The sequence below is a fragment of the Mytilus edulis genome, chromosome 6, assembly GCF_963676685.1.
Source record: "Mytilus edulis chromosome 6, xbMytEdul2.2, whole genome shotgun sequence".
NCBI lineage: Eukaryota > Metazoa > Mollusca > Bivalvia > Mytilida > Mytilidae > Mytilus > Mytilus edulis.
Window position 1 is genome coordinate 30,522,792 of NC_092349.1, and position 12,808 is coordinate 30,535,599.

Genomic DNA, 12,808 nt, shown 5'->3' on the forward strand with positions numbered 1-12,808 from the left:
TGTCATCAGTAACAATATATAAAAATCTCAAAAGCTTTGGTTTAATGGTTCATGAGAAAATGCACGGACACTGCTGGAAACACCATTTTTCAATCTTTCAAGAACCATAACTCCTGAACAGTAAAAGTCAAAATCATCATTATTTAACTTGACCTCTATTTTGTCATCAGTTACAACATATTAAAATTTGGGAAGCTTTGGTAGAACAGTTCATGCGTAAATGCACGGACACAACTGGAAACTCCATTTTTCAATCTTTCAAGAACCATAACTCCTGAACGGTAAAAGTCAAAATCGCCATTATTGAACTTGACCTTCATTTAGTTGTCAGTAACAACATATTAAAATTTTAAAAGCTTTGGCTGAACGGTTCATGAGTTAATGCACGGACAACATTTGATTGCCGCCCGCCCGACGGCCTGACTGCCCGCCCGCCCGACTGCCCGACCGCCCAACCGCCCGGCCGCCCGCCGTACATCACTAAATCAATAACCGACATTTTTGTCACAAAAATCCGGTTAAAAATCTACCAAATATGCAAAAAAATGTCTCTTTTCAGATGGTTTTTGTCAAAAATGAAAGTGGCCGCATCCGTGTTTATCCTCAACCTTTATATATTTTATGTATTATCATAAAATACAACTTACATTTCAATATTAAGGATGAACACGAATGAGGCCACTTTCGTTTTACACGAAAACCGTCTTAAATTTAACTAAAATGCTAGAATTGTGAAGATTTCAGTAATTTAATATGACTTAATGGTGCTAGTACCCGATATATGTACATTGTATTGTCAAAAAGAGCCCATATTTATGTAGCAGAAGCATTCTACTGTCCAATAAATCACTAAAAGTTTACATTTTAACAATTTTCTAAAACTGCTATATTTTGGGGCCGAAAAGGGGTCTTACTGGACCTACTCCTTTCAGTTCAAGAGAAGTCCGAGTCTGATGTCAGAAGATGTACCCAAAGAAAATAAACAAAAGAACAATAATACATAAATAACAACAGACTATTAGCAGTTAACTGACATGCAAGCTCCAGACTTCAATTAAACTGATTGAAAGATTATGATTTCATCTTATGAATATCAGACACAATCCTTCCCGTATGAGAGGTGACGTTTTTGATCTATATATTGAAATAGAGCAGCACATAACATTGCTATACACTATAACAGTAGGTATAATGAAATAAATGAGAAATGTGTCCTTAGGACACAGATGATGCCCCAGATTGCATATCATGTAAAGTTATAAAAGGACAAAACTGAAAAACTTTAAAACTGATGCTACACAAATTTGTACTTGATCTGAGTTTTGTGGTAATAACTATTGTGTATAAGTCTCATAACATTTGGTTGAGGCAAACTAAAGTAAGAGAACAGAAACGAAAAATTCACCAATTTTTCCATTTCTAAAGGGTATAACTCTAGAACATTTAAAGTGACACCACCAATATTTAAACTTGATCTGAGTTTTGTATAAGTTTCATAACATTTGGTTGAAGCAAATTCCAGATTGAGAACGGAAACCAACTTTGGGACATACAGACAGACAGACATAGGTACAGACTGACAAGGGTAAAACTTAATGCCCCCTCTGAGTCAGCGGAGGCATAAAAATATTTGTAAATTGTTTTGTTATTAATTAGGCCCAGTATGTTTCTGCATTGGAACTGTTTCATATTTTTCATGTTGGGGCCTTTTGTAGCCAAACATATGGTATTTGTTTTACTCATTGTGGAAAGTTAGGGATAAACGGATTATCATTGGTCATCTCAATGATAGTTGCCTTTAATTGCTTACAACCACTTTATTTGAACTTTGGTGGATAGTTTTCTCATTGGCAATCATACCACATCTCCTTTAATCAGCAATTATCATAAAAATAGCTTAGTCATATTCTTAATTTAGTTTTGATAAAATGAATATAAATCATTTAGACACCAAAGAATGAAGCAAAGAAATCAAATAAAAAATTGATCATCTGATATTGTGGATTCATTATTATTCTTGGGATACCAATTTTCGTTGTTTTTTGATACAAGTGAACCACACATTTAAATGTTCAACAAATCACAAATTTGCTATTGGGTTGTACACATACTTTGACAAAACCACGAAACCAAATAACCATGAAAATGCAAAAGTTCCTCAATCCACGAAAATTGATACTCACGAAAATAACTGAATCCACAGTAGAAGCAATAATAATGACATGACCCCAGGGTTCTGACCCCAGGGTTCTAGCTAAGGATTTTTGAAGGCGAATCCAGGGACTCATCATTTTTAGGTATGATGAGTCCAACAGCAAGAAGAAAATATTTTATTGCAATAAAAAGTAATATTTAAGTCTCCATTTCCTAACAGAGCAATGAAATAAAATCAAATTCAGATCACTTTTAAACTTTTGCTATAAAATGATGATATTTGTGTTAAACTGTGTTCAGTTTATACAAAATATTTCAATCTTGATGCATCTGTGGACTCACCAGTTTTGAAAATGGTGAGTCCAGACAGACTTTGATGAGTTCAGGACTCATGGACTCGCCTTCGTGAGAACCCTGGACCCTAGATAAATTCTACTTACATCTCCTCTCCAGCAGGGAAGATAAGCTTACGTAGCTTTCTAAAATGTTCAGCAAAGTAGATCTTACAATAAAACTTGGCCATATGGTCAGAATATTCTGAAATAGATAAAAGAATTTAAAAATACTAAAATCAAATTATTCATACTTCTCTTCCATAATATTAGTTTTTACAAATATTCAGGATTTAGTACACTCTGTCTCTAGTTTTTCCTGAACTGTTGTTTATCTTTTCATCTGTTTCTTTTTGCCATGGTGTTGCCTTTTTTCTATCTATAAGCAGATTTTGATTTCATCTTGGTATTTTCTCCCATTTTTTACCAACTTGAGAAAAGTTAGCTGGTATTCATTTTGTCCTCAAAATTTTTGTTTTTCAAACCTTTACAACTGATACTCTGTAAGTTCATTGAGACTGGACATTAAACAAATGAAAATCAATCACAGATTATCCATAATTCATAGCACTACTTTTATTGGACAAAAACATAGTAACTTCACATGGATTATACACTTACGTAATTCTATATGAGGTCCAGCAGCCGTTTTCCCTGATTTTGTTGATTCTGGTAAACTAGATGATAAAATGGAGAAACCTTCATGCTCATCTATAAGAAACAAAAAAGTTACTAGTAACATAAAATATCTAATCAGTGTTTTATCTATGGTATCTTTATCATCAAAGTAACATAATATATTCAAACCACAATTTTATTTCAGTCAAAATTTAATAATTGGCATCATCTTAAAATCAGTTTAATTGAGGTCTGAAGCTGGCATGTCAGTTAACTGCTAGTAGTCTGTTGTTATTTATGTATTACATGTATTGTCATTTTGCCTAGTTTCTTGTGTTACCTATTCTGACATCAAACTCCGACTTCTTTTGAACGAAGTTTAACTATGAGTATTGCTGTGGTTTTCTTTATTCTAAATTGGCTAGAGGTAAAAGGGGCTGATTGAGATTTCAAAAACATGTTAACTGGCCACTTTTTTTGCCTTTCCCAAGTCAGGAGCCCTGGCCTTTGTTAGTCTTGTATGTTTTTTTAATTTTAGTTCATTCATATGTCTTGGAGTTTAGCGTGACATCCATTTTCCATTTTTTGTCTTGGGCCAACTGAAGCCTCCCTCAGAGTACAAAATTTCTAGCAATGTTAAAGACACATTGGTGGCCTTGTGCTGTGGTCTGCTCTTTCGTTAATAGGTTGTTGTCTCTTTGACAAATTCCCCATTTCCATTCTCAATTTTATCAAAGTATGCGATAGATATAAGACATGAAAATTTTAAAAACATCTTGAATTCCTGGACATAATAGAACACTTTCCATCTAAACATTATCTAAAACAATGTAAGTTCCACCATAGTGTCTTACCGAATTCCCCACTTCCTGTTTCGATCTTGGCATTATAATGGACAGAATCAAGTCTGGCCATTTTAGGACTACTGTCTTTATTCTTCACAAAGGACAATGTAGTTCCTCCATTCTTCTTTGCTATATTAAAAGAAGCATAGAAATTTTAAATGTTATATTAAACATATATTTTATACATTAGTTACTTTGGTTAATACTCATACAGTGAAGAGGCTGGTCAATAGATGATGGCAATATGGTCAACTCCAGACATTTAATTTGATTAACATTTGTTGTTAGGTTGCTGCTTGACTACATTTTGTAGCTTCTTTAAATTATTTCATCTTAAATATGTCTAAAAAAAAAAACATATTAAAGAAAAAGCAACACAGAACAAGAATGTGTCCATAGTACATGGATGCCCCGCTCTCACTTTAATTTTCCATGTTCAGTGGACCATGAAATAGGGGTCAAACCTTTAATTTGGCATTAGAATTAGAAAGATCATATCATGGGGAACATGTATACTAAGTTTCAAGTTGATTGGACTTCAACTTCATCAAGAACTACCTTAACCAAATCTTTAACCAAAAGTGGGACGAACTGACGGACGAACAGACGAACAAACGAACGAATGAATGGACGGACCCACAGACAAGAAAATGTTAAATGAAACCTTACCAAGATTGAAATGGGACACAGATGATATATAAAGTTATGAAGGGACATAACTGAAGAACAGTAAAAGTGACGCTACCAAAATTTGTACTTGATCTGAGTTTTGTGGTACATGTAATAAGTATTGTGTATAAGTTTCATAACATTTGGTTGAGGCATAACTCAAGAACGGTTGAAGTGGCACCACCAAAATGCAACATGATATGTGTGTTTTGTAGTTATAAGCGTTGTGTATAAGTTTCATAACATTCGGTTCAGGCAATATTATTTTGGGATGTACGGACGTAAAGACGGTAAGGGTAAAACTTAATGCCCCCTACGCTATGAAGGGAGCATAAAAAAGTAAATAGACTTACAGCCGTCTCCTAGCTCATCCTCTGCTAACTTCATGTCCTTACTATTACTGCAACGAAACAAATGCGGATTATCACATTTATTTACAATATTTTGCCAGAGTAAAAATAACTCTTATAAATAAAGATTAATAAGATTTGGTAACTATGATCTTCTCTTATATAAGTACATTGATAACATTAGAAAATGACAAAATACTTTCCAACTTAGAACATTAAGTTGCTGTGTATCATGTTTAACACCCAAAACTGACCTGGTAAACAGGTAGTTTTTTTTCAATTTCATCTTGTTTTTGATTTTTTTTTTAGCAAAAGTATAATCTAATTTTATTTAAAAGCTTTAAAACATTTTCTTTTAGATAGGATTAATTTCAACATTTACAGTATAACAATAGTTATGAAACACTTACATGAGCTTCTGTGATGAAGTAAAAGCTGACTGGATTTCCAGTAACCTTTGTTGATAGTCATAGGAGCTATAAATAGAACATTACCAAACCGTAAAATGACACAAGTTGAAAACATCAAAATTGAAGCTATTTTAGCTGTTTTGATTGATAATATAAATTTGATTGATTGATCGATGTTTGCTTTATGCTGCCTTATTGCAAAAAGGCTTTATTGTGGTGAGTTCTGAATGTAAGAAGTTTGAAATCCTAATGTCAATATACTGTGAAAGTACTTTTATTCGTGGGGTACCAATTTTCATGGTTTTCCTGGATGACTTTATCCACGAATTTAAGTGTCCAACGAAATAAAACAACTATTGTCCAAATCAAGACATGGAAAGATCCTCACCGGTAGGTTTGACTACTGATATGATCTAGAGAATTTATTGAATAACGCCAAATCTGACAATACTTTAATAGCAGTCACAGAACTACAACCACATGCATGATTATACCCATTTAATCTTTAATAACCTTAACTGTACAACTTTTGATCTTTTGATTCTCATAAAAAATATTTTTGATCGATGAAAGTCAGATTTCCAGTACTAGTATTGATATGCTAGTATGATAAAGTGTTCATTTTATATCCTCATATATAGTTCTTGTACATATTGGAAATAATAATGTTTTCTTTAGGTGACATGTTTATGGCCTACTTAACACCTTTGATGGTTTTTAATCTGTTGATCACTTTATCATGGGTTATTAGTGTTATCACTACGATTTACACAGGTCTATGTTTACTTTGCAATTTCCTTCAATCCAGACTATTTTGTAACCTTCGTTTTTAAAGGCTTTAATTTAAAAAAAAAAATTTAAACTTAAAATCCACGAATTTAAAAACCCACGAACATGTAAATATTGCTCAAACCACGAAAATTGATACCCACAAATTAAAGTACTTTCACAGTATAAGACAAAAATGAAAAGTATAGAAACTGATGTCTAAAGACTTCTGTCATATGACCATCTGAAGGATATTATTTTGTAGACTCATAATAATACTTTATGATTTCTGATTTCAATAGGCAAAAAATGGTGTTCTCTTTTATAATTGTTTTGTTCCTCTGTTTTATATCAAAGTATTATCAGAAAAAAAGGAATAGAAAGTATGAATTATCCCATATAATTAAACAGTATTCAACTTACCTTAAAGCATAAGCTATAATAGAACTTGGTTCTTGATCGTAGACAACAACAGGAACTTTATAACAAGTTGGTAATAAATGATGCTCCCTACATTCACTGTATAAAAATATAAATATTATTGTAAAATCACACAAAATTAATATTACTAAAAATACACCAAATTCTTAAATGTTGAAAGCAATTTATCCTAGAGTCAGCCTTCACGATAAACGAGTCCACAAAGCTGAATAACATTTTTGGAAATTTTAAGTGGATTCTGTTGGCGTATAGAGAAAAGATTTACAAGCCTGGGCCATAGGACTTGTCATTAAGCATGAAGACTGTAGATTATAGGCGAACGGATATTTGCTTAGTTCAAAGAAACTATTTTCTTATTGGCATACAAAATGTAACATAAACTGTCACTCAAACATTGATGCCTCTGTGCTATCCAGAGTTACTATTAAGATGCAACATCAATTATTGCTAAAGACAGATATCCTTGCTTTTTTTTGATAACATAAATAGCTAACCCCTCCATAAATTAAAATTGTGGGAGAATTCAGGTGTGAAGTGCTATACAGTAATATCATTGGCCCCCTGTTCTAGTAACTTACAATGGAAAAGGCAGGGGAGGTAACCCTGTTCCTGACAAAAAGTTGGTGAATGTTTTCTTCATGATTCCACTGATTCTTTCTACCTGCTGACTGTCTGTAAAATCATCTGAAAATAGACAGAGATAGAAGAACATGAGGCTCAAAGTGGTCTGTATCATTAACATAACTGTCTGTAAAATCATCTAAAAATAGAAAAAAGAGAAAAATTAACCAGACGCTCCAAATGGCATTTATAATTCATATGATTGTGTGTAAAATATCTAAAAATAGCCAGGGAAAAATAAACAATTGGCTTCGGAGGCCTGCATCATTAACATGATCTATCTGTAAAATCATCTAAAAATAGACAGCGACAACAAACATCAAATTGCAAGTGATCTGTGTCAGGATCCTGGTAATCTGTGAAATTTTGATGAAAATAAACAAGGAAAAAAACAACCTTTAACATCCTACTGACATAAAAAACTGAAGACACCAAAATAGGGGTTTGATTTAAGTTGCTCCAGAAATGTTGAAAAATCCTGCTCTAAATGCGGCATCAATTATGAGTTTTATGAAGTAACTATAACACTTGTTGAAGAACTTTGAACTAGGTAAAAAAAGTAGAGAGCTATCCTTACCTTTTTTAGTTGCTTCTTTCCTTGTTTTAACTTTTTTATCTGTGTCTACTTTGTCTGTCTGGATTTCTACACCAACAGACAAACTGATAGGTACTGTATGAACATCACTAGGCTGAGAGGATGATTGTTGAGGCTGAGAGGAGGATTTTTGGGGCTGAGAGGAGGTTTGATGTGGCTGCAAATCATTCACTGACAAGGCACTAGACTCAGATATGTTTCCGGAGAGTTGTGATGGACTGTCCCTAGATAGTGATTCTGTCTGTTGTCCTGACGGTGCTTTGTCTTGTGAAATAAAACTTGATGTTCTTCCTTCTAAACCTTGATATAATTCAAAAGTTGGTTTTTTTTACACTGAATCATGAAAAGTTTACTGTGGATTCAGTTTATTTTACAATTTTATGAGAATATTTTAACGGTAAATTTTTATGATCATCCAAATAGATGACACTATAATACTGTCTGCAAAATTTATAGAAATTAAGAAAAATATTTCATGTAACGTTTGTCTATCCAATCAAGAATTTTATTCATTTATTTTTATTCCAATGTTTAATGAACCCATTAAAATTTTCATGTTAGCCCAGGCAGAAAAGATTAAGCTAATTTTTACAGTGATGCAATGTAAATTGTATCTTAGTTTTCTTATATGAACCCCACAAAAAAAACAATATCTGAGAAAGGTATAGAACAGATACAGAGCATACTTGGCCATCACTGAATCAATCACTATTATATCTGGGAGGAAAACAAGCTGGATACTAAACTAATTTATGCAACTTTCATACAAGTGAGAGGTTTCTCTAGCTGTAAAACCAGGTTTAATCCACCATTTTCTACATAATACAATGCCTACACCAAGGCAGGAATATGACAGTTGTTATCCATTCGTTTGATGTGTTTAAAAGTTTTTAATTTTGCCATTTGATTACGGATGATCTGTTTGAATTTCCTGAGTTCAGTATATTTTTTTAAATGTTCTTTTTAAAGACAGATGTGCAAAAGGAAAAAGATTAAGATGTCTATAGTTGGCACTGAAATTAAAATTGTAAAATGCAGGCTACAAACATATACAAGTTAGGGAATATATGATTTTTACCACAATCCCAATCCATTTGGCATGTACTCTATATTTTAAAAGCATGGCATTGACAGGAAAATGGACTTGATTAAAGAGGGGGGACAAGGGGGTCCCAATAACAGCAAAACAGCAAATTGATTTGGCTCATAACAGATAACAAGGAATTAAAATGGACAAAAACAGATAACAGTAAATGAAATATGAAAATAAGTCGGAACCTTGACAAATCCAGTATGTCTTATTACGGGTATAATCCTTTGTAATGAATTCTATTTTCTATGAACATGTTTTTAAAATTATGTATCTAGAATGAGTTTACTATTCAATATATTTTTATACGCTCGTTTACAGGACGTATTATGGAATACTGTTGTCCGTCAGTCTTCAACATGTCAAATATTAACTCCAACACTATTTAACCAATTTGCATAAAACTTTTGGAAATTGTATTTATCTATTGACGTGAGCTCCGCTTAGTATTTCATAAATTTCAGATTTTAAGTATCTGAGTAATGGGGTTTTATTCAATAAAAATGGTGTTTTTTTTCAGTTTTCTGATAATATCTCAAAAATCCTTTCACAAATTTGCAAGGAATTTTGGTGAATTGTTACTATCTATTGACATAAGCTCCCTTTCAATTTTTATAAATTTTAGATTTTACTAAAGGGGGGGGGGGTTCCAGTTTTCGGACATTAACACAAAAACGTTTTCAGCAGTTCTCATGAAACTTTGCTGAATTGTTTATAGCTATTGTTGTAAGCTCCCTTTCTATTTTCATTAATTTTAGATTTTATGTTATTGAGTTATTGGTTTTGTTCATTCAAAAATGTTGTATTTTCCAGTTTTCGGTCATTAACTCAAATCAAAGAGCTGATAGCTCTGAGGTGGAAGAAGGTGAATAAAAGGTAACCTGAATTACCACAAAAGCAGCCCAACTAACCCAGGCTGCTTTGTTCCATTATCGTTATGATGTTGTTTTTTTTTCTTCAAACAAGAAAAGGTCATAATTTTAAGTACATGGTTTTCCCATTCGTACAATCATTTTCTATGTTCAGTGGACTGTGAAAATTAGGTAAAATCTTTAAATTGGCAGTAAAATTAAGAAGATCATATCATAAGGAACACATGTGCACTAAGTTTCAAGTTAATTGGATTTCAACTTCATCAAAAACTACCTCGACCATAAACTTTATAACCAGAAGCAGGACGAACGGACAGACCAGAAAACATAATGCCCATAAATGGAGCATAAAAATAGTAAGGCTTGTTACATACCCGCTAACTTTTGAAAGTTCCCATAGGGGTTTTTAGTGCACAACAACAATTTTAAGCGAAGTATTTTGCACGATCTGGATTGTCTAGAAAAAGTGTCATATTTGTATGATGAACTTACATGCCTTTTTCTTAAGTCTGTTTGCATGATTCTAGTTATTAAATCGGTAGAAGAGATGAAGCTAGCAGATCAGGGTTTATTTTCTTGCGTAAGAATATTAGATGCTTGTTGAAATTTCCAATTTTGAATTATGCACACAAAGATGGACCTTTAACAGGTTGGGAACAACACTCCAAATGAGGGGTAACCTTATTGGAAGAACATTACAACCCGCTGTAAAAAATGAGCACATTTTTATTCATATTATTTGATGAAACTTTCCCCCAAGAACTATGCATCTATTAAGTACTAAATGGTCAAAATATGTCATAAGAATTTTCTGTTGTTTCTAAACTTATATCTTCTTTATTAATTTGACCCCTCATTTAGAAAAGTTGTTCCAAATATAAGAATTTTCCCACTTTTGAGTTTAATAAAAATCTTAAAAATGTTCTTTTTTTTTCAACAGTAAAATGACCCCTTGTTTTAGGAACAGTCCCTTATTTAAGGGACACCACTCATAATTGGGGGGGGGGGGGGGGGGTCCCAACCTGAATACAAAAATAAAATATGTTACAACCAGTATTATGTCAATTAATTAGTGAAAAAAAATTACTATTTACTATCTTTATCATGTTTATGGTAGTACAGTAGACTCCTGACAATCGGATACCCAAAATGTCAGCTAAAAATATCCGATTACCCGATATATTCAATAAGACGATGAATGTATATTCAATGAATATTCTACAATAATAAGTAGATCTATTGCTTAATATGTGAAAGGGCTGGAGGATTGATGGAGTGATTTTCATCAGTTACATCACCACGATGTTTGCGAGAAAAATTATCAGCTGATTATGTAGCTAATGATTAAATTTGTTTCCACTTGCAGTTTTTAAATCCTATATTTATTAAAATCAATCAAATGTCCTGAAATATTTATGTAAATTATTATCTTCCATCCATAGTTTGTCTTTACTAGTTTAGTAAACAAATTATTTACATTTTCACACAGGTAAACTAATTTGGCTATAAATAGATCAAAGCATGTCTGAGTAGAATCTCTAATCTAAAATCGTAATTGTTATAATTTTATTTCTTTAAATAATCAAATTTAAATTTTTGAAAATAATCATGATTGATAAAATAGTATTGCATAACGTTTACGCTTTCAGAGACTATTTATGTTTAGGTCATGGTTCTAGAGGCTTCTTCACATATTTGTAAACAAACCAATATGGCCGCCACACGTGATTACCTTTGCACATGTGAACAAAATATTTCTGACAAAAGTCAGATTTCTCTTGTCAAAAGGGATTTATATTTATATTGCAAAAAATTATTCAGAAGGAGGTACAATCAGTTTCAATTATATTTCTTATTCTATGAGCATTTAGAGTTTAATCAAATTCTCCCAACAGTAACCTACTGCTCTTGTCAACTAAGTTTTGAATAATTTTATAAATAGATTCAAACCATTTGAAGTAGAAAGGCATCTAATTCACATGACAAGGAAAACAATGAATAAAGACACCAATTTAATAAGAAATAGATCCTATTTATTTATTAAAAACAAAATCTTCTTGTCTGCAAGATTGCAAATTCGTAACTTCAAGGGCGAACTTGTAAACAGGGCGAGTTGTCCCGATACCAAATTCACGCATGCGTACTACAAATATCTACAGTAAAAACATCCGGTTACAAGTAAACAAATAACGTTCATGGATTTCATGTGGATGAGATGAAATCTATTAATTTACATAAATAAAAAGGTCATATTTACGATAGTGATTGTTTTTCAATCCTAATTTACAAATTAAATGATTCAGATGCTTAATCATGTGTAAAAATCGGTGTCGGGAATCTTAAGTTGTTATGAAATTGTAATACACAGAAAGGAATGCGGCATACGGAGGCTCAATGAGTTTAAAGTCGGTCCCATAGGTCTTCAGAAGACTTGACGTCTTCTTCCACCAAAAATGTTTCAGCAGTTCGCATGAAACTTTGGTGTATTGTTTATATACATTGAATGAAGCTCCCTTTCAATTTTTATAAATATCTGATATGACATAGAGAAGTTATCGAATATTTCAAAAAGGGCAACGGGCGTATCATGCGCTCATGGCGTAGCTGTTTATTTGTTATAGAATACTTTTTTTCAGCATTTGTTTTTATACAGTTATAGAAACTCACACATGCTTGTAATTTAAATAGTGTATAATAAAATTGAGAATGGAAATGAGGAATATGTCAAAGAGACAAAAATGATATCTAGTAAAAATTCAAGGGCTGTTATGGTATTCAATTCACATAGTTCTTGTGTTTGTTGCTACTAAAAAATGACCTAAAAGAGTTTGAATATATATATTCGCATTCTGACTTTTTCTAAATGCCCATTTAATGAGGTGTGTGAATTTTTCTTAATAAGACTATGAGGCAAAGTTGTCAGTATATAGGATAGAAAAATCAAAAGCACCAATTATAAGCATGCAATTTATCAAGTACCTCAAACCAATTTTGACACTCCAAAAGTAATTTATTCCATTATTTTTAAATGCTCAATTTGAAA

General features: G+C 32.3%; 1 protein-coding gene across 1 annotated transcript in view; it reads right to left on the bottom strand.

Moving 5' to 3' along the window:
- The window catches only part of LOC139527466 (1-phosphatidylinositol 3-phosphate 5-kinase-like), a 49,065-nt gene that overhangs the window by 6,954 nt on the left and 29,303 nt on the right, over positions 1-12,808 (bottom strand). The window contains exons 33-40 of the mRNA XM_071322940.1: positions 7,786-8,103; positions 7,166-7,271; positions 6,570-6,665; positions 5,379-5,444; positions 4,972-5,018; positions 3,959-4,078; positions 3,108-3,197; positions 2,595-2,691 (exon numbers count right to left, since the gene is read on the bottom strand). Of these exons, the coding sequence (XP_071179041.1) occupies positions 2,595-2,691; positions 3,108-3,197; positions 3,959-4,078; positions 4,972-5,018; positions 5,379-5,444; positions 6,570-6,665; positions 7,166-7,271; positions 7,786-8,103 (940 nt within the window). The remainder of the gene's footprint in view (positions 1-2,594; positions 2,692-3,107; positions 3,198-3,958; positions 4,079-4,971; positions 5,019-5,378; positions 5,445-6,569; positions 6,666-7,165; positions 7,272-7,785; positions 8,104-12,808) is intronic.